Raw genomic sequence first — 23,351 nt, forward strand, 5'->3', positions numbered from 1 at the left:
AGTGATACAGACAATGTGATGTGTTGTAGTGTGTATGTAGTGATACAGACAATGTGATGTGTTGTAGTGTGTATGTAGTGATACAGACAATGTGATGTGTTGTAGTGTGTATGTAGTGATACAGACAATGTGATGTGTTGTATTGTGTATGTAGTGATACAGACAATGTGCTGTGTTATATTGTGTATGTAGTGATACAGACAATGTGATCTGTTATATAGTGGAAAGCTATATGTAAATGTGAGTGAGTAGAGTGAGGGCTACTCCTGAGGTGACAGTAAGGAGTGTGCAGGCAGGTTGAGGCAGGAAATGCCAGGCAGTGTGTGTGAGTCTATAGCTGGGGCTAGGAGTCCTGCTTTTGTGAGTCTCCTGCTAGGAAGCCATGTTGTTTAGTGGCACCAAAAGTAGCCTGTGACTCAATCCTAAGGGAAAACTATGTCCCCTAGTGGCTCACAGACATTTCACAGATGTTTAAAAAAAAATTACAAAGTATATATACACACATACACACACACACACAAATATAACATATATGTAAGCACTAGTGTTTAAATGCAATGGGTGCCAGCTAAGCAGACCTTGATCTACAGTCACTCATACTCGTTCACTTGTGCTACCGAATTAAGTCACATTGAGACTCCATTCAGTTCCGCAAGTTTATAGATTAAAAAAAAAAAAAAGCTTCCAGACAACCCCTTACCTTAATGTGACAATATGGACACTTATTCCCTATTCAGAGGACAGAGGATAAGTGTCCCCCAGTGATCTGAAGGAGGAGAGGTTGGTGCTACTGGATTATAGAGTCCCAGCAGCCCCATGCAAGTGATTGGAGTGCTGGTCATACAAGTATACTGGCGCTCCAATCACAAAGAGACTTTCAGGGGACTTTCAGTCCCTCATACTCTTAGTCATTGAGGGACCCTGCTTTCAGGCCCCCAGCAATCAGACCCTTATCCCCTGTGCTGTGACTAGGGAAGAATTGTGCATAACGGCACAACTCCTGATTGAAATTAAATATATATGTATAATGTTTAGTTGTAGAATTTAATGTGTTGAATGTATCTATGCCCCACAGGAGCAGGGGAGCAGTGGAACAATGAAAATGCTAGATCTCACAAACCCACTGGGACTTGCTAATAATTCTGCATCTTATAAACAAACTTCCTTCACAAAAATCCTTTACCCTTAAAACATACACAAATTAATCAGCAAATCGGTACAAAAGCAAACATAGGACAGCGTATAGTTTACATATACTGTAATTGTTTATCCTCATGTCTAATGATATCTGTCCTGCTCTGTGGTCCAGAGGTCCCAGGGTGGATGGCGTCAGAGGTGTGTGTTTGGGGGGGGGGGGGGGGGGATGGGGCATGTTCTGCTTTATAACCAGGATCACTAGTGAGCTGGCTGTTGTATTGCAATTCCTGCACAGTATTTGGGTGAAAGTAAGACTGAGGCTACACATTACAGAAATGGCTTTGGCTAAAAAGAAAAAAAATAACTAAACGCCGCAACATCTGCAACACAAAAAAGCTGCGTTTCCACAATGTGGGGCCCGGTAACAAATTCAGTACCAAATTCCTCCTTGTGAACATACATACATCACACATAGGAATTTGACGCTGAATTTGTCAAGCAGCAAAAGTCCGCTTTATTTTTTCTACTTGACACAAATCAATACCAATTTTGACCCTGAATTTGATGTGGAATTCAGAAAAGAGTGCCACTGTATACTGGCGTTATGGGCAGGGCCAAATTCCATGTCCAATTACCCATCAGTGGAAAAGATGTATTTTCCACCTTTCATTCATTTTAATGGGAGTTATCAGGTAGAATCTGCTTGCAGAACGAGAAGGACGCTCCGCTAGCAGAAAAAATCAGCTACTGCTTCCCATTGAAATGAATGGACTTCAGACTTTTCATTAAAAAAAATGGCAGGAAGGCTCAGTGCGAAATCCACCTGAAAATCAGACCGCCCACTTAGGGACTCTGCAATCTGATATCTGAGGTGAGATGCTCATTTCGCCTTATAATAGATAAGCCCCTGAACCCAGGTATTATATTACCCTTTACTTTTTCTTTGTGCCCAATGCTGACTATGTATAAGTCCTGATCTCTTAACCGCATCTGTTGTCAGTTACTGTCCCATATAATTATACTTAACCCTTCCTCTCCTGCTGTCATGCATTCTTAGATCTCTATGAAAACTTCATTGATGATATTTATATATTTGCTTCTTTCTAGTCAAAGACCAACCTTACTGCCCACTGTGCAGGGGCAGCATTGGCATTTTCTCTTGTTGCCTTTTATACTTTATGTCAATCTGCATGTCTTCATAAGAGATCTTTCAGTAGACGGCGATGAGTTCCATACAATGATGAAGTAGGAGCCATCCACTCCCTGCTTCATCATTCATTCCTTCTCTTTCCTGGGAGCTACAGGAGTGATGTGATGACTTATGAAACCTTTGCACTAGGCCCACCAATGTGTTTATAGAGCCCTGATTGTGGTACTGCTGATCTGTATCCTTTTAGACACCTGAGGACCAGACCACGCTGGGATACCTGGAGCACCAGGGACAGGTGAGTATGAATTCCCTCCCCTTACGGTATATGATCACTTTTTTGACCCCCAGAACCCTTCAGCATCGTGGTGTAGGTGCAATGCTCCGTAGATGTGACAATAGATCAGGCCTGCACAGACGTGTGGACAGGTGAGTAAATTCAGCTGACACCTTTTGCAATAGTACAATAAGTAGCGGCCAAAAATAGGAAAATAATGCCATCCCCTAGTTTATTCCATGAGGCACCGCCTGAGGCCAATGCTGAATATGTTCTCTTGCTTAGGTTGTTCAAAGTGAAATTGCTCGCTGTCTGTGATATCACGGATTCCTTCTACTGAAGCCGATGACTGGCCTCTGAGGACATGTGACTGATGAGGCCAATCAGCGGCCTCCGGAAGAGACCCGTGATGTCACATAGTGACATCTTTTGCTCTTCGCTGAGGTCGCTGATTGGCTTCAGCAGTCACATGTGGCTGGGACTTCCACCACATGTCAACACTGGACCGATAAAGACCGGACCACGCTGGGAGGCACCAGAGCACCCGGGAAAGGAGAGTATGATTTTTTAAATATTTTTTTTTCACTACAGTTTTGCCTGGATAATCCTTTAAAGCTTGGTAAAGACCGGTCTAGAGCTACATCATGTCTTTGGCCATGATCTCTGACGAGCAACCAAAGATCGCCGCGTTGTCCTGTGATTCGAATGGTAGTAATGGAGTGACACAGAGAACCCAAGAGTTCTGAAACTGCAACTTGAACAGTTGAAAAGTTGTCTTTTTGCTTGAAGTTGTAGCTGCGGCACCCTTGGGGTTGCAATGCGACTCTATTCACTAATAACATTAGTGAAGGGGTTACAGGGCGAGCCAGCAATCTATGATCACAACCAAAATCTTCTTGTGTAGTCCTAGTAGTCTGGGCATGTAGATAAAAAGAAAAAATACATCTGTAGGTAACTATACAGCTCAGGCTTCCCTAAAAAAGCATGCAAGGAATCAGAAACAAGGACGTTTGCAGATCAGTACAAGGCTTCACAATGCATATTACACAGTGCTACACTATAGATGTTTCCAGCATATAAGATTCGGCCGATGTATTTCTCGCTCAGTACGATCTGATCGCTCACTGCTGATAGAGGAGTCTCTCACGACACTACGAAGTCATTCCCCAGCGAATACAGCTCTGAGCCGCGAAAACTACAATTCCCAGAGACACTTGGGCGACATCCACTAGCTTGCAGTTCCTGTCCGCAGATTCGTAACGCTGCCTCTCGTTTAGCTTTAGTTTTATGTTAGTAGCTGATGCAGACTTATTCACGGACTTATTTTACCTCATTATATGAAACATTGAGACGCTTGTACCCTGACATCTATGTATTACAGAAATTATACATAGTGCCGAATGTGCAGCTCTGTACTCACAGCTTCACTGCGCAGGCAAGATGGCGGCTCCCGGGAAGCAGTAAGTACAAGCAGAGCAGACTTGTTACAGGGTGTAATAGTGACTAGGAGTGTGTGAGGAGGTTATACCCCCAGTCCTGTGTACAGGTGGGACTTATACTTGAGTCTGACTGGACTTCATTATTGTCACGTGGTCCACATCTGGTCTGTGTGTTATCCTAGGCGTGTCAATGGTTGTAGCGTCAGGTGTTGTGATACTACAGCCATCAGAGCATGCTGGGAGTTGTAGTCTTACAGCATCTGGAGAAGCACAGGTTGCAGGTCAGTGCTATGTAAGTATTGGTGTGTATGTCTAACAGTATTTCATGATTGGGCAAAATGGTGCCATATGGAGGTAGAGGCATTGCATATACGTACAGTGTGGCTTGGGTGATATACAACTATGACCTCCAGAAAAGGTGAATCCCCAGGTCAGGTGGGTCTCTGGATTCTGTCAGAGTAGGGCACACCTGGCATAGGAAGATTTAGCACATCAAACACTGCTGATTTAGGCAAGGCTCACGCCTACGCCTGCTCTCTGGTGGGAGATTCTGCTTCCCATTTCGCTTGAAAAATGGGTATTGGGCGGAAACCTTGCGGATTAGGTTTCCGTTCAGGGGTCCCTAAGCAGACCCACTGAACGGAAACCCAGATGCAGGTATGAACCTAGTGAAAGTGTCCCAAAGCCTGATGACTGGTTCCTTTTAGTGGGGGTTATGCCACAAAGAGTATTTATCCTCTGTCCATAGGATACAGGATAGCTATATGTCTGGATATTTCCGTGGTCTGGTCCTTACTCACCGCTGCGCGTGTAGCCTGACTGCAGCCAGGCCGAATGTGTGTGTGTGTGACTGGTGATTACAGACGTTTACCTTCACTTCAATGGGAGCACCAAAAATGGCAGAAGTCAAGCATTCCACTGTGTCCCCATTGAAGTGAAAGGGGGTTCCGTCCACCATCACTCATGCCCACATTTAGCCTGGCTGAATTCACAGTGGAGGGAAGAGACTTTTGTACTTTCTTCATTTCATATCCCCTCTAAGGCTAAGGCATTGCGTACTAACAGCATATTAAAGGGGCTCTATCAGCAGAATTTTGCTGTATGAGCCCCACATATGCGTGAATAGTCTTTAAAAAGGCTATTCAGGCACCGCTAATATAATTTTAAACCCCCCCACCCGTTATAAAATAAAACTATAAAAACATATATGTAAATCAATCATACCACAACGTGCATGATACGACGTCATCTTTGGTCCCTCTTTCCTCTTCTTTCAGCGACGTCCTCCTGTTCTGGCTCTTCTCCACCTTTATCTTCTGTTTTTCCGGCGGGTTGCGTTCAAATTCCGCGCGTGCCCAGTAGCGCTCCCTACGTGAGCATGCACAGTACGCTCGCGAACGTCTTCATATCTGGAAGAAAAGAAGATGAAGGCGGAGAAGAGCCAGGACAGGAGGACGTCGCTGAAAGAAGAGGAAGGAGGGACCGAAGATGACATCGGATCGTGCACGACCGCCCAGCGTACACGTTCAGGTATCATTTACATATATGTTTTTATAGTTTTATTTTAAACCGGGCAGGGGGTTTAAAATAAGATTAGCGGTGCCTGAATAGCCTTTTTAAAGGCTATTCACACGTATGTGGGGCTCATACAGCAACATTTTGCTGATAGAGCCCCTTTAACTATTGCAAAACTCCTGGTGCCTAAACTGACGCAATATACACCAGCAGTTCAGTAGATGGATTCTATTCTTTCAACAATGTCCAACTGCTTCTGCTACATCTCTGCACACAGAAAATGCCTGCTAAGGAAATCACTGGCCATAGACACGATCCATCTAAGGCTGAAGTCCCAAGTTGCAAACAATTTCCTTTTTTGTTGCAAATCTTGCTACTTTGCTTCAAGCCAAAGTCAAGAGCGGCTTCAATTGGAAGTCTATAGGAAGTTCTTATCTACTCCTGGCCTTAGAGCAAAATCTGCAGCTAAAATAGCAGCTTTTCCGCAATGTGGGAACTTAAGGCTGAGGCGCCACGTTGTGGAAATGCAGCTCTTTTTTTTTTTCTTTTTTTTTTTGAGCCACAGCTAGGAGTGGATCGAGTAGGAGGTAGAGGTGTAAGAGCTTCTTATATATTACCAATTCCTTTTCTAGCCATTCTTGGCTTTGGCTGTAAAAAAAAAAAAAAAAAAAACCACAACAAAATTTGCAATAAAAAAAGCTGGGGCATTAGCCTAAGGCCAGGCCCCCACGGGCTGGAAAGGCTGCGATTTGCCCACAGTGGAAACGCCGCGAATCCCATCCCCACTTTGCAGAAAAATAACGCAACGCAGACACGCTGCAATTTCCATAAGCGTTGCGGTTTTGAAAATCGCAGCATGTCAATCATATCTACGGAAATGCCGGCAGCTTCCCCGTAGAAATAATTGTAACAGAAAGTCTGCGGATGAAAACTCTGTGAAGTTTCTGTTCAAAGTGCTTCGGGAAGAACCGTGATGCGTTAACGCCGTGGTTGTTCCCGTAGCGCTTTAGCGCTGCGTTTACGGCCCTTGGGGCCTTAGCCTAAGGGAGTAATACCAGGGGGTCCCCAAGCGGACTCCCTGAATGGAAACCCATGTAGATGTGAACCAGGCCTTACTTTGTGATTGTTGTTTATGGAGAGAGGGGGGAGTGAGCTTACAAACAAAACTTCACAGCATCATGTGACCGTCAAAATCCTGCCGCCTCCCATTGAAATCAATGGGAGCCGGTCATTTCCTTCTTTCATGAGCGGTTTGTTCCCGCTTGCAGAAAAAAGGAGCAAGCTGCCCTTTCTTCAGGCGGATTCAGCCGTGGTGTCCGCCTTGGGACACCACCCTCCGGACTAGGCCCATTCATTTGGGCCTAATCTGGAGCGGAAAGCCGCAACGGGATGCTGGTGCTCTGCACTGAATCCCATCACGGCCGCTTAGACGGAATGTGTTCACATGGAACCCCATGTGAACTAGTCCTAATAATTCTGTTGCACGGTGGGAGGTTCTGTATTCCAGAAATGAAGTATATACTAGTACTGACATATATTTCAGATATAATTCACTCCAGTTTTTTTAGGCAGGAGTTATAGCAAATCTGTATGTCTCAGGCATCCCGCCCCGGCCCTCATTGATCTCTGTCCCGACCTATTTTGTAAGTGGCAGAGTTTTGCCACAATGGCTGTTCACCAAAAATGCTTTACCTTTGTTGTTTCCATGGCAGGAGCAGCAGCGCTCACGTGTCTCACTCATAGTGACGGTTATGAGTTACTGCGGTTGTGTCCCATTAAGTATCTTTTTATATGCTGGTGAAGCCTCTCCCTGGGACAACTGCTTTATTTGTATATATTGGCAATACAGGATGGATTTCCCTAATAAACCTTAGTTATAGCGCTGAGAAAACTTTAGAACCTGGTGTGGCTTAAAAAAAAAAAGTTAATAAAGTATATTTTAAGAATGTTAAACAAACCCCTCCCTGCACAATAGTAAACCATAAACCAAAGGAAAACTACAGGGCTCAGTTCACATAGTTTTTTGGTCAGGAGTTTGGTCAGGAATCCGCCTCAAAATCAGCCTCCAAAAAAAGCCTCCCAATAGAACTCTATTGGGAGGTTTTTTTGGAGGCTGATTTTGAGGCGGATCCTGACCAAATAACTCTGTGTGAATTCAGCCTTTACACCTTAAAGGGGTTCAGAATCTGAAGGTAGATCATCAGTATCAGATTGGTAGGGGTATGACACCTGTCTCCATCGTCTGTTTGCGCCTCTCGAGCATCTCTGTTCCTACTCCACTGAATGGGAGCGGGGCTGCAGTTCCAGTTGTCCAGTGAATTAAAATGGCTCAGAATAGTGATCAAAAACAAAAAATGTGATTTTACCTCACCAGTCCTGCTCCAGCACTGCCCAGTCTCCCTGCTAGTCTCTCTCTTTGCAGCAGCAATGACATTCCAACACAGGGACATATAAGTGCTGCAGCGGGGACCATCAGGGGGCCAAGTAGCATCAGCGCTGCACCTCCCATGAGGCGACCTGATGCGACTGCTTCAGGCGGCGCTATGCAGGGGCCCCGGGGGAGGGCGGCATTTTTGCTGACCTAAGCCAGTCCAGGAGAAGCTGTCCTGGACTGGCTTAGCGTCACCGTCTCAGCAGCCCGGCACAGGAAGCGAGTGGATTGGGGCGGCCCTGTGGATGCAGCGCTGCTCCAGCGGCTGCCCCTCACGCTTAGCAGAGAGCAGGTCCTCTCCGAACCTGCTCTCTGCCTGCAAACTCTACTGGCCCCGCCCCCTCCTCTCGGCCCCGCCCCTCCACTCCGACCGCTCCTCAGGGGGTGGGGGGCGGCTTTCTGACAGCCGCCTCAGGTGGCACAAAGCCTAGCTTCACCCCTGGGTAGCATCAGAATAGTAGCGAAGGAAAGTCCTTGTGAAAGCCCTTTTTTTTTTTTTTTTTTTCTTGCTTGTTTCAAAAATAATTAAAGGTGTATTCCGGCCTAAGATTCTTTTTTAGAAAATGTCTGCTACATAGTAGATGAGGTTGGATAAAGACATTAGTCCATCAAGTCCAACCTATAACCCTACAGTCCCCTACAGTGTTGATCCAGGGGAAGTCAAAAAACCCCATGAGGCTTATGCCAATTGCCCTATTTCAGGGGAAAAAATTCCTTCCCGACTCCAAATCTGGCAGTCAGTATAAAAACCCTGGATCAACGTGTCCTTAGACTCTTAGTGCTATTAATGGGTTAATAAATGCACCCAAATAACTTTAGCAGTGACTTCTGGGTTTCTCTGGGAGCTCCTGGCATCTTCTGCTTTTGTTTATAAGGTGTAGCTTCCTGCTGTCTTAGCTGATGCAAAGCATGATGGTAGTTGTAAGCTTATTCACACTACCACCCTGTCACTCCTTCTCCCACCCTGTCTCCTTAGCTATCCCACCCACCACTAGCCCTTCCAAACTAACTCAGCCCAAACCCACCCCTCCACCCCATCATACTTACCTGACTTCCTTTTGTGGGACGGCTCCTCCTCATCTTTGACTCTGCCTATGTGTGCGTAATAGTCCAGGCAATCCATTTCCACTGCGCAGGCGTAGGAGGCTCAAACGCCGACCAACATCACAGAAGAGGAGGAGGCGTCCCACAGAAGGAATGAGGGAAGGAATGAGGGAAGGGGGGGGGGGGAGTATTGGTGACGTTCTGTTTCCGGAAACTAAATGTGTCGCCGGATAATTAGAAAATATGCCTGGGGCGGCCACATGACTGCCCCAGAGTTATGGGTAAAGGTACTTTTTTTTTTTTTTTTTTTTTTTTTTTTTTTTAACTAAATGATGTAATTTAGAAAGTAGGTGGGGGGAGGGTGTTTAGATTAGTGTAGGAGTTCCACTCTATCCCAGACTTCTCCTTTAAGGCTTTGTTCACACCACATTTTGTGTAAAGGTTTGCTGTAAAGTGCTGTCCAGCTATAAACCTGTCAAATGATTGCAGGTTTATGGCTGTATCCAAATAGAGGGTTCAGCACAGGACACTGCACTTTTCAGAGTTTTTTTTTTTTTCTTTTTCTTAAAGCATTAAAAAATGTGCTTGACAGGGCATAAATGTGGTGTGAACATGGCCTAAGTTAACTTTTGTTTTGTGTATGGAAATGTTTTTAGCCTCTGTAGTTTTAACTATCATTGTCCAGCAGGGGGCAGCAATACGCAACACAACCAGACCTTACACTTCTATAGTGATCGGCTGTATAATGGTCACGTTATCTCATGGTAATAGTACTGTAAGTGAAAGCATGCTTTACATAAAGGGACGCACTGGATAAACCTTACCAGTAAGAACATATTTTAAGCCGGGGTCCGTGCTGTGAAAATTGGTGTTGTAAGTCTGATCTTATAGTCACTGTTAAAGTATCAATAATCAGAAACAAGCTCCATATACTGTACCTCTCCCGACCTGTTAGTGTAAAAATTGTATATCTTTCCTTTACACTTCCTAAAGTACCTCCTTTTACCCGCTGCCTACAACTTGTCTTGCAGTCAAAGCAGACCCTCTTCTCCCTTCCTCAATAGTCACAGCAGTCCCCCCCCCCCCATCACACTCATCAAAATAGGCACCTCCACCCCTTACTGAGAGGTCAGTACATTAGTGATCACAGCAGGACCTCCTCCCCTCACGTAGCAGTATCTCCCCTCTCCATAGACAGTAGTAGCAGCATCTCCCCTCTCCGTAGACAGTAGTAGCAGCATCTCCCCTCTCTGTAGACAGTAGTAGCAGCATCTCCCCTCTCTGTAGACAGTAGTGGCAGCATCTCCCCTCTCTGTAGACAGTAGTAGCAGCATCTCCCCTCTCTGTAGACAGTAGTAGCAGCATCTCCTCTCTCTGTAGACAGTAGTAGCAGCATCTCCCCTCTCCGTAGACAGTAGTAGCAGCATCTCCCCTCTCTGTAGACAGTAGTAGCAGCATCTCCCCTCTCTGTAGACAGTAGTAGCAGCATCTCCCCTCTCTGTAGACAGTAGTAGCAGCAGCATCTCCTCTCTCTGTAGACCGTAGTAGCAGCATCTCCTCTCTCTGTAGACAGTAGTAGCAGCATCTCCTCTCTCTGTAGACAGTAGTAGCAGCATCTCCTCTCTCTGTAGACAGTAGTAGCAGCATCTCCTCTCTCTGTAGACAGTAGTAGCAGCATCTCCCCTCTCTGTAGACAGTAGCAGCAGCATCTCCCATCTCTGTAGACAGTAGTAGCAGCAGCATCTCCTCTCTCTGTAGACAGTAGTAGCAGCATCTCCCCTCTCTGTAGACAGTAGTAGCAGCAGCATCTCCTCTCTCTGTAGACCGTAGTAGCAGCATCTCCTCTCTCTGTAGACAGTAGTAGCAGCATCTCCTCTCTCTGTAGACAGTAGTAGCAGCATCTCCTCTCTCTGTAGACAGTAGTAGCAGCATCTCCTCTCTCTGTAGACAGTAGTAGCAGCATCTCCCCTCTCTGTAGACAGTAGCAGCAGCATCTCCCATCTCTGTAGACAGTAGTAGCAGCAGCATCTCCTCTCTCTGTAGACAGTAGTAGCAGCATCTCCCCTCTCTGTAGACAGTAGTAGCAGCATCTCCCCTCTCTGTAGACAGTAGTAGCAGCATCTCCCCTCTCTGTAGACAGTAGTAGCATCTCCTCGCTCTGTAGACAGTAGTAACAGTATCTCCCCTCTCCGTAGACAGTAGTAACAGTATCTCCCCTCTCAGTAGACAGTAGTAGCAGCATCTCCCCTCTTCGTAGACAGTAGTAGCAGCATCTCGCCTCTCCATCTATAGCAGTAGCAGCATCTCCCCCTCCATCTATAGTAGTAGCAGCATCTCCCCTCTCTGTAGACAGTAGCAGCAGCATCTCCCCTCTCTGTAGACAGTAGCAGCAGCATCTCCCCTCTCTGTAGACAGTAGCAGCTCATCTCCCCTCTCTGTAGACAGTAGCAGCAGCATCTCCCCTCTCTGTAGACAGTAGTAGCAGCATCTCCCCCTCCATCTATAGTAGTAGCAATGTCTCCCATCTCTTTAAAAGGTAATAGCAGCATAGTAGTATCTTCTTTCTCTTTTCTCAGTAATTGCAGCGTCTCCCATCTCCTTGCACAGTAGTAGCAGCATAGTATCATCTCCCCAACATCTTCCATCTCCTTGCACAGTAGTAGCAGCATAGTATCATCTCCCCAACATCTTCCCTCTCCTTACACATTAGCAGCCTTTTCCCTCCTCCAGACCGTTCGTGTTTTTGATTTTTCAAAGTACAGAATGGTTGGGAATATGTAATGTACAGACTACAGTATAAAACATGTAAGGGATACAATTTACACTGTATATAGTGACAATGGACCCCCACTGCGTGTTATGCTGCATAGGGTGTAAAAGTTCATAGGGGTCTTAGGCCCACCAGAAAAGGGACAAGTAGAGATGGGTTTGGGTTCAGTGTTCCCGCAGGGTGGTTTGGCTTGGTTATGGTTAGAGTGGTTAGTACGTATTATATGGAGAGTATAACTCTATATGAAGGGGCTGGAGCAGCATAGTCTTCCCATAGGGAACAGATTCTTAGAAGCTTTTCGTGTCTGTCCGATAGAATTGAGGAGGGCCGCATTATTCATATACCAGCTAAGTCTCCTTTTTTCTTCGGAGCAGTCAAGGCTTATTATGTCGCTGGGAGGAAAGAGGAGGTCAACCTGTGCGAGAGTGGGGCAATATTCCCAATACATTTATTCAGAAATGCCTTTAAGGGGTCTTTTTGTATGTGTAGCCCCATTACTGCCTGTATAAAGTGGTAGACTTGTATTCAAAGACTCTTAACTGTAGGACAGGACTACTAGTTATGGGGCACCCTCAGTAGAAAACGCTTGGATAACTTGGTATAGCATGGGGAATTTTGGTGTACAGCACACCTTGCAATTGTCATGGCTTCATCGCCCCTAATGGGAGGTGCCATTGATAATTTTTAAGATACTCATTGATTTGAGTATGAATTCGTAGACCCATGGTCAGACGAGGACTCTCGTTCAAAATGCTGGCCTATAAAAATGGACTAAAACTTATTCCAGGTTATGTTTCTTCTCTAATCTAGATAAACAGCATATTGCACATTCAGACTAGTAGGAATCTTGATTTGTACTTACTCAGCATTCCCGGTTTTCCAAGAAAATGTGTTGACGATTCTGATTGTGAAATGTACTGTATTTATGTTTTATTATAGAGATACTACCAAATATTCACATCTGGATCTTGTATTTCACAGGTATGGACTTATTCTTCCCAAGAAACTGCAACAGAAAAATGTATGTGCACCCAAACATTCAGCATTTGCCGATGACTCTGATGAGGAGGTGAGCTATTCGGATTGTGCTTTACTCGTACCTTTTGACCCCATAGATACCACAATAGCCAGGTAGTAGAACAGGTAGGTGAAAGAGATCCTAAACCTCTTAAAGACACAGGACGTAATAGTACCTCACAGCCACCAATGCCTTAAGCCAACTGGACATACTATTACGTTATGTGCATGGCTTCCAGAGCGGGTGTTAGCTGTAGCTGACCGCTAACCCCCCTTTCCCAATACCCATGTTTGGAGCTAAGTTACGATAACAAGTTTTAACCCCTTAGATATCACAGTCAACTATGACCGCGGCATTTAAGGGGTTTAGGTGTTATAGTGCCTCCAATCAGCACTCCGAGGCAAGTTCGGGGGTGTCGATGGCTATTTTCAGCATTTTAAGGTCTAACCAGTGACCCTGGTTCTGCCAGAGCCTCATATGTGGTTGATCCTGCCAAGATAAGAAGATATGCCTCCGAATAGACTTCCTGTATACACTGCAATACACGTGTATTGCAGAGTATACTATTGAAGTTTTAGAAGATCGCTAGAGGGACATAAAAACATGTAAAAAAGCAAAAAAAAAGAGTTAATAAAATGTAGCCTATAAGTTCTAGGCACCCTAAAATGATGTCATTACAAAATGCATTTCATCCCGCTAAAAAATAGCCCTCGTGGCTTACATCGCCCAAAAAATACAGCCTAAAATCACCAGATCATTAGAACAAAACTGGCTGGGGCAAGAAGGGAATGTATAAAGCGTATATCTGGATACACCACAGATTTAGAGCTTACAAGCCCCCCCCTCCCCAATCATAGGAGTTACTAGGAAAATAGCAGGCAATTTAGTGTTCCCAATGTATCCTGCGTAGCTTACATATTCACTTTTGAACATCCGCTGTTCTGGTTATTGTTCCGACTCAGGGTCACGTGATTGGAACCAGCACCCAAGTTATACTGCCTTTTCCGCTTTCTCTGTATTCAGTGTGTATTACCTGTACTATGAGGGTTGGCAGACTAGAATAACCCATCCATATTGTACATGTAATACTCATTGGAAAAAGAGAGGTGGGGAGGCGGAGGTGGAGTGACTGATGCTGGGTCCAAACGTTTTACCCTGAGTATTAACTAGCTAGGGAGCCAAGCTTCGGATCACATAAAACTCTGCCAGAAGGTAAGAAGAAACAAAGTTCCATATAACCCCTTTAAGGACCTACCTACATGTTAAAAACCATGAGCACTTATGGCAATACACTCAATGGGGCAGATTTATTACGCCTAGTATGCCAGTTATCATTGGCCAGCTTTGTTATCACTTACACCAGAAATCTGACATAAATGATGCTGAAAGTCTACACTAGCTATAAGCTGTCGTAGATAACGCTTTAGGCGCACGGTCTGCAGATGGTGAGCCTCATTTATTAGGACGCTTGCTCCTTGTCATAAATATGCTTTTAATTCAAGTTATGCATATGTAATTCCTGCAATATACCAAGTCAGAGATTGGTGATATGGACCAGTTTTCTTTTTGGGCAGATTCTTCTGACAGCATGAGTAGGCCGTATCTAAAGCCCCCTAGCAATGATGGATACTGCTTTGTCATAACAAAGGTGATTCATTATTTGGGTTTCTTCCAAAGCAGGGAAGTTTCTAAAGACCACAAAGCCAAGTGTAATGTTTGTATCACGAGAAAACCCAGCGATTGACGTTCTTAGGACACATTGCTAAGAAACTTGATGTTGTCTGTGTAATTGTGGTTACTACTTACATATTCCTAGATCTGTACATTGTCAGGAACACATACTGGCTGATAAAGGAACGTGGCTGCACACGTCAGGGGCCTTGGTATTTTAGGATTAGTTCCTGTTACAAGGAAAATCAAATTGTGTGTGTGTTTATCTGAAGTTGTGTAGTTTATTATGAGGAAATTCATTTTGTAGGGGTGTTGGAGTGATGTTTGCTCCGCAGGGAAATCTAAGGCCCAGCAAACTTTTTTTAATGTGTTTATCTTCTGAAAAATGTGGTCACACAATAGAGGAGATTTGGGGAAATGGTTTTATGTGAGACTTTTCAACACTAAAGGGAACCTCTTAGGGTGATCTAAGACGCTAAACCACCCACAAATCCTTATGGATCGGGGTCTAGTGTCCTAAATAACCTGTGGTACAGCTGTCCGCAGCTGCATTAAAAAACAAAAGCAAGCAAAAAACTTACCTAAAGAGGAGTCTGATCAGCTGCACTCGACTCATTTTTGTTGTTCCCTGTGCAGTGTGGTTCAGTGAAGCCGGGTTTGTACTTTAGTGGCTTCACCAGCCCAACTGCGTAGGTTTAAGGCTACGGCTCCATGTTGCGGAAACTCAGCTTTTTTTGTTGCGGTTTTTTGAGCCAAAACCAGGAGTGGATTGAGCTGAAGGAGAAGTATAATAGCTTTCTGTATATTTCCCATTCCTTTTGTAACCATTCTTGGGTTTGGCTCAAAAAAACCACAACAATATCTGCAATATCTTCCCCATAGGTATAACGGAAACAGAAAGTCCGCAGAGGAAAAATTTCAGTCAGTGATGATCGACTAAAAGCAAACAATCATGCCAAATAGCTGGCTGTAAATTTCTACTAAATTCTGCCATCAGTCGGCCGCAAATGAATGTTTGTGAAATTTAAAATTTCTGATCATTGACCTACGAAAATCTAATGTGTAGAGTCAGCCCAAGTCTCTCCCAATGGTTGGCCCACCCACTGCTATAACACTTAGAATATTATTGTCCAGGTGGGTTGTCCTATCTGCATAACTGTCTGATATTACTTGTCATAAGTCGTAGAAGCAACACTACGACATAAATAGAGAATGCTATAAATAGATAATAAGAGTTTCTGGGTGCACGTAGTGTATGGACTGTTGTAGTACTCTTTTTATATACAACCACAACTTAGTGTTAAAGGGGTTCTCCAGGTGTAGAAAAATGTCACTGCTTTCTTCCAGATTTAGTGAAGTGACTGGGACTGAGCTGGGTATCACATTCGGCACGCAGACATGCGTGGCCCTGTTTGTTGGGGAAACTTGTAGGCCAGTTACAGTTTTTGGCACAAAAATCTGTGACATGGGTATCACTACAAGCTCTATGAGATTTCTGATCCGTGCAGGAGCAAGGCCCTGCTGGAGGATACGGCTGATTTATGACAAGGCATGCCTGGTAAATGAGACACATTCTCCGCTAGAGCAGGGGTTATCAAGAATGGCGTAATAAACACTGATCTTGATAAAGCTCCCTCTGTGGTTTTTTTAATTTTTTTAAAGGGAATGTGTCATCAGAGAATCCCATATGTTTTAATTTCTATGTTAACCGTAATAAAGAATTTATATATATATATATATATATATATATATATATATATATATATATATATATATATATATATATATATATATATATATATAATCATCTCCTAAATATCCTGCAGTTCTGACTCTGGCCACTAAGCCGATTAATATACTGACACTTTCTATTTTATGTAGGTGATTTCTTTGCAGCAGCTTCCTCTCTGATAATAATCACAGCTATGACCTATATGTAGATAAGACACCAGATCCACGATCACAATAGGTGATTTCACAGCTTATCTACTTTGCACAATGATGTCTGCACAGGTCACCGAGCGTGCCTAGAAAACATAGCCGTAGAAATCAATAGTCTATGCCCTATGGTCTATCTGCAGGAAACGGGAAGTCAGCTTATGTTAGGTTTAGTGGTATCAGTTGGAATTATTTTTTAATAGGTGGAACATGGAAAATTAAAAACATTCTAACCAAAAAGTCTTCATAAATATGTTTAACATAAAAACCTGATTTAAACAATAGATGATTTTTATTTCCCTTTAATAGTTATTTCTTGCTAATGAATCATTCACAATGATCTGAAGCAGGTCAATGTGCACTAAGTGTGAGCTGTGACCTAGGACATTAGGACAAAGGTCACCTTCTACTGTAATGTAATGTGTTTCAATAACTGAGGTCAAACTCCAGCCCATTCACAGAAAGAGACTTCACGGACACCGACACTACTGGAGACGACGTACGGCAGAAAGTGTAATAACCTGCAGAACTTTCCTATCGCTGGATCTGGTTATCAGGAGTAATAAAGCTGTTTATAACATAAACATGATAAGATGGTTGAAGCGTATTTCTAGGTATAATACTCAAACTTTAATGAGATTTTCTTGGAATTTTATATTTAAGGGGCTATCTGGTTTCTAAGATTGATGCCCTATCCTCAAGACTAGTGGTACCGAGAGGTCCTGCAGCGCCCCCAGCCAGGGGACAGTTTGTACTGCGATTCCATGTTGTCTTAGTGACATCAACACTTGGGACTCCCACAGATCTATAATAGGCCATAAATCTTAGAAACTGGATAACCCCTTTACAGATGTATCCTTGGGATAGGTCATCAGTATCAGATCAGTGCAATCCAATAGACCATGCTTTTCTATTTCCTAGTTTCTCCTCCTCCTCCCTGCAGTAGGCAGACCACCGTGCATACAAGAAGTTTTGGCTAGAATGTTCTTTTAACCCCTTCCTTACATTGCACGCACACGCACATCATAATGTCATGCAGGGAATGGGGAAGGCAGTGTCTGTGTTATGCAGCAGGAATTGCCGGTAACAGACATGAGCAATTCCAACACCGGTCACGGCTGCTAACCATTTAGTCAATTGTGACCGTGGCATCTCATGGAGGGCAAAATCTGGGAAATGATCCCTGCAGCATCAAAGAGGGGGGTATTAAGGGATCCTATCATCATAAGTGTGTCGATCAGGCAAAATCCTGCAATACAGATTGAGTGATCAAACCCGCCAGGGGACTAAAAATGAAAGAGAATAAAAATAAGTTTTAATAAATTAAAAAAGAAAAAAAAAATTAACAAATAATAAAAGTTTAATCAGCGCGCCTATCTACTTTATAAATAAAAATAAACTACGTATTAATTGTCACCGCAACTGAGAATACCCAAATAATTAAAATATAAATGTATCTATCCCATACATTGAATGCTGTAGCAGAAAAAGAAATTGGAACGTGCAAATCCCCGTTTTTTGGTCACTTCTTCCCTTCCCAAAATTTTTTTATGTGTTTCAAAAAAGTCATACCGTATGTATGTCATAATAGAGAAAAAATAAAGCTAATCCTGCAAAAAAGTGTCCTCCTATGGAAATCTAAAAAATAAATTAAGGGGGTTAGAACATGGTGATGTGAGGCGAATTTTGTTCTGGTAAAAGTTTTTGGGTTTTTTTACGTATTAAAAAAAATTATAGATAGATAGATATATATATATGTGTGTGTGTGTGTGTGTGTAGATTTGGTAACACCGCAATTGTAACCTCGTTTTTTTTTTCCATCTCAGACCCTTTAGATATTTTTTTCCTGCCTTCCCAGTATAAAGTATAGAATATTAAACGGTGCCTCGCCGAGGACAAGCCCTTATGGAAGATAGTATAATATTTAATTACATTTTTTTGTATATCCTATATTAATATAATAAAAATTCCTGTTGGAAGGGGTTAATATAATCAGAAAGTCAACCAACTACATGAAATCCGGTGTCAGCTCCCTCCGTAATGCGCACTGTAAGATTTCATGCATCGCCCAAAAAATCAAATCACTTCATTATTTTCAGTGGGAATCCTGAAACTTTCTTGCTTTTGTTCCCACGGCGTAAAAACTTTGCCCCGGCTCCACAGCAGCGATGACGGATCTTATAGAAACTCTTTATTAAAATGTGTAGAGCGCAGTGATAAAATATAAGGTAATAAGACCTCCTGCTCACCGGGCCCGTAACAGATTCAGAGCCTGATGCTATCTACTTTTCTTTTTCCCCTTTGCTTACTTAATATGACATTTTTTATTAGTAAGGTATTAATTCCTGGCGTGTAGGAGATAAGGGGCAGCGGTGAGGGAGAGATTCATTTCCTGAGACTTATCAGTGGGAAGAGCATCTCTGTCTCCCCGTATTGTATTTATAGCCGGGCTCTAATAAAGTCCAGCCAGGGGACTGCTCGCACTTTACAGCGATTCCACTACTGATAGAGTGGCCCTGGTTTTCTCAGAAACAAGGCCGGTTATTCAGATCTGAAGACAATGGCTGCTGTTTAGTTTGTGATATCGCAGGTCTACTCATTTCCATTTAATACCACTGTAAAATATGTTTGAGTTTTGTCATATATATGTGTCTATCTATATATATATATAAAGTGGCTTGCAAAAGTCTTCATACCCCCTTGAACTTTGTCACATTTTGTCACCTTACAACCACAAACTTAAAGGTACTTTATTGAGATTTTAAGGGATAACCAACACAAAGTATCAGATAATTGTGAAGTGGGTGGGAAATGATACATTGTCTACAATATTAAAATCTGAAAATTGTGACGTGCAAAAGTCTTCAGCCCCCCCTATATCAATACTTTGTAGAGCCGCCTTTCACTTCTATTACAGATACAAGTCTTTTGGGTTTTGTGTCTTCCAGCTTTGTGCATCTACAAACTGAGATTTTTGGCCATTCTTCTTTGCAGGATAGCTGAAGCTCAGCCAGATTGGATGGAGCGTGTGTGAACTGAAACTTTCATGTCTTGCCACAATGGGATTTAGGTCTAGACTGGGCCATTCTAACACATGACTAGTCTGTGATCTGAACCATCCACTGTAGCTCCAGCTGTATGTTTAGGGTCATTGCCTTGCTAGAAGGTGAATCTACTCCTCAGTCTCAAGTCTTTTACAGGTTTTCTTCCAGGATTGCAGTGTATTCAGCTCCATCCATCTTCCCATCAACTCTGGTCAGCTTCCTTGTCCCTGCTGAAGAAAAGCCTCCCCCCAGTATGATTACTGTAGGGGCTGTGCTTGGTATTGCAGCTCAGCCCCATTCATGTGAAGTCACTAACAAGGGAAAAGGCTGCAGTGCTTGTGAGCTCCGTGGCTCCCTTTAAAGGGTTTGTCCTTTTCATGTTGATGACCTATCCATAAGATAAGTTATCAAACACCCAAGCCAGCATAGATCATCTGCCCAAGAAATCTCCAGGTACCAGAAGCTGCTAATGGACAGATGTGTGCAGCACTGCTTCTATTCAAGAAATAGGTACAATGTAGCAGCCCCATCCACTGCATGGCAAATGTAGCTCTGCTCCTGTTATTCAAAAAGGTTCACTAGTAGCTTTTGGTACCTGGAGGCTGCGATTACAGATGATTTGTGCGAGGTCCCCAACAGATCACATACTGATGAATTATCCTGTTGATAGGTCATCAGTTTGAAAATTCACTTTTAGGGCCTGACAGACACTTTAAAAAGCTGATTTGTGAGTGGCAAAAGATAGATCAACAATATGTCGTTCTCTAAAAACTCATTAAAGAGGACCTTTCATGTCCTTGGGCACCTGCGCTTTTATATACCGCTAGAAAGTCGACAGTGCAGTGAATTCAGCGCACTGTTGGCTTTCTCGTTATTTGCCCCTGGTGAACAGCTATCTGTGCTGTTACCATAACTCTTCAGTGTCAGAAGGGCGTTTGTGACAGTCTGTGAGGAACGCCCCTCCTGAAAGTAGAGTCCATAGCTCTGTACTGTCAGAGGGGGCGTTCTTTACCGCCCAGCCATGACACTAAGTGGTGAGAAACACCCTCCCATCTCCTGACAGTACTCGTTCATAGACTAGTACTGAGGGGGTGTTCCTCATCACTGAGCGTCATGGCTGGGCGGTAAGGAACGCCCCCCTTTTTTTGCTTATTAAACTTCTCTGGACATGCGTGTTGCGCACTGAAAAAAAAAAAAATCTGCCACAGTTGTGTTTTGTGGCAGATTTTGACTTCCCTAGTGACTGAAAATCTGAAGCAATTCTGCACTTGTTAGTGTATTCTTATGCTAGATTCACACTAGCGTCACCTCTCATCTACAGAGAGGCGGACCCCATGGACTATATTGTTGGGTGTCTGATGTTATTAAACTAAAATCAGCAAAGGAAAAAGCCTTTATGTAAGACTTTTTCCTTCTCTGATTTTCGGCGGACGTGTAGCCTTAAGCCTTAGCTGACCACTTTATTCGCATGGTGCACTGATACAGCAATTCCTTGTATGCTACTTGAGTAGTGTCAGAAGACATGTCATTGTTTCTTGTATAGTGAGATTTGTATGAAATATCCACATAAATGTTTAACAAGAGGCATGTGATGGATGTGCTGGTGACTTATCTATTCTACTTTTAAATTTCTTTTAGTAACATAGCATTTATTGTTGTTACATATATATGTAATATAAAAGCAGGATCTGGTGAGTTTACATCTATAATACAAGGAAAAGTTATTAGGCTGCATTCACACGGAGTTGTTTGGCTCAGGAATTTGGCAGGAAACTGACTCAAATTCCTTCTCCTAAAAACACCTCACCATAGGACTGTACAAAAGGACAGGTGGAAGAGAAACCCATGGACCCCATAGACTATAATAAGGTCGGCCGGGTTTCCGCCCAGTTTCCGGTTTGAACATTAAATTGGCTTGCTTTAAGGAGTTTTCTTTCCGCCTATTTAAAGGAGAATAGTAGTCAGAGGCCCCGAACGCAAGTGTGAGCGAACCCTTGTGTCTGTGTAATACAGGAACTGTAACTTTCCTATCCTCGGCGGTAAAACGGACACCCAATGGAGGGATTTGGTTCTGAGCAGTCGCTAAGTGCTGATCACTAGGTACAGTAATATGGTCAGAACGGCAGAATGGTCTGCAAGGTGGGATGGGGCTTATTCTAGAAGAGCTTAGACTTTGATGTCTTACTGAGACTGTCCTGGTCACCAGTTAGACGGAGCAGTTAAAATGGGGGCTGTGGAGTCAGTCAGGGAGTCGGGGCCAGTTTTGGCTGCAGTCAGAGAACAGTGACCAACTCCAGCTTCATAATAAAATGGTTATTTATTTTAATTATATTCTACAACTATTAGTATTGTACAATTATTTAGATACGTTGTTTGTTACATATTTACTTTCACAGGAATTCAGTGACTAGATCTTTAGTGAATTGGAGGGGCTTTGCTGCCTCTGTCTGACCATGAATGTCAGCCATTCATGAAGGAGCAAGAGTCAGACTGTTGAAAAATAAAATCTGTGCTTTGGCCTACATAGTCTTCAGCCCGGGTATTTACAGCTCACTCTCAGAGCCTTGTTCACTAAACAGGGGGGCACTAAACAGCTAAATGCAAATATTACCTGCCTCCCATTATCAAATTCCTAAAATTGCACTGGCAGACATTTTTTTGGTATTCGCCTGCTACCTATCCCTCACCTTGGACCATTTCTCTCCTATGACCGTCTTGGTAACCTACTGACTCTCTTGCGTTAGACTAGGACCCCCTTAGCTCTGTTACCAAGTTGATTGTTGATGGGGGCCTAGGAAGTATGAGAGTGGTCAGCCTGCTTCTGTGCCCTATGTCATCTCAGTTACCCAGTGTGTCTTGGAGGTTTGTTAAATAGTTTAATCAGTTTATTATCTAGATTTGTGAGGTGCAGTATGCGGCCCACCAGTATATATACTAGTGTGTGTGATGTATATATCCTTTAAATTTGGCTATATGGTTTGTTTACTGGGTAATATACCGTAGATCATCATGCTATGTTGCTTGTGTCCTTTAGAGAGCAAAGGAACCTGAAATAAGCAATACAAGTGTGATCAGGGCCTAAACAATCTACAGCAGAATTGATCCTCTGCCCCTCTACCCAATCTAAATGTTTATTTTTCTGGGTTTCAGGACTGCAGTCAGGTGTATTCCTGTTTAATGTTCTTATCTGGACTGATGTTTTTTGTAGCTTTCCTTTAGCAGAGGTTTATTTGCTGACCTGTTATATTCACATAGTAAAAAATAATTTCCTTTGTATTCTAAAGCAGCAGGACATAGGTCAGATTATAAAGAATAATATAAGTGTCACCACTATGGCAGCTGCATGCAGGTAGTCTGTACTGGTTACCACCAAGCAGCAATAGGACAGATTCGGGAAGAACTAGTTGGATGCACTTCTTTTATGATATTTAGTTGTAGAACATGAATGTGTCTTTCAACGTAAAAGTAGCCATGTATAAAGTGCTTTACTTCAGATCTGGAAAAAAAATCACAGAAACCGGGTCCATTTATTGACACCTAAGAAACTGTATTGTTAACCTGATATGTAAAGTCTACAGTGTATTTTTTCTTTCTTGCATTGCTTGCAAAAAGAGCATTACCGCAGAGGTAAGTAGTTGCATCCAAAGGCCCCTCAGCCACATAAGAAGACATCAATAAATGTGATACGCTACATTCACATCTGCACCTTCTGCGGACCAGAAAGACGAAAAAATGGTCCATAAAATTAGTAGAGCCCGAATGACTATAACCAATTTATTAACTGAAATCACTGTCTGAAAAAGTCTGACTTTTTCATCCGGTGATATCTCATGGCTCTATGCCAAAAGCACACCCTGCGCAGATGTAAACGTAGCCCTACTCATTTTACTTGGAAGTCAGGTGCTTCAGGTTGTACTATT

The 23,351-nt window shown here is 43.2% G+C and overlaps 1 protein-coding gene across 1 annotated transcript in view; it reads left to right on the forward strand.

The window, feature by feature from the left end:
- Positions 1-3,994: 3,994 nt before the first annotated feature.
- Positions 3,995-23,351, forward strand: part of NSRP1 (nuclear speckle splicing regulatory protein 1) — a 36,379-nt gene continuing 17,022 nt past the window's right edge. Inside the window, exons 1-2 of the mRNA XM_075263770.1 lie at positions 3,995-4,021; positions 12,742-12,829. Coding sequence (XP_075119871.1) covers positions 4,002-4,021; positions 12,742-12,829 — 108 coding nt within the window. The 5' untranslated portion in view covers positions 3,995-4,001. The remainder of the gene's footprint in view (positions 4,022-12,741; positions 12,830-23,351) is intronic.

Source organism: Leptodactylus fuscus, chromosome 2 (genome assembly GCF_031893055.1).
Source record: "Leptodactylus fuscus isolate aLepFus1 chromosome 2, aLepFus1.hap2, whole genome shotgun sequence".
NCBI lineage: Eukaryota > Metazoa > Chordata > Amphibia > Anura > Leptodactylidae > Leptodactylus > Leptodactylus fuscus.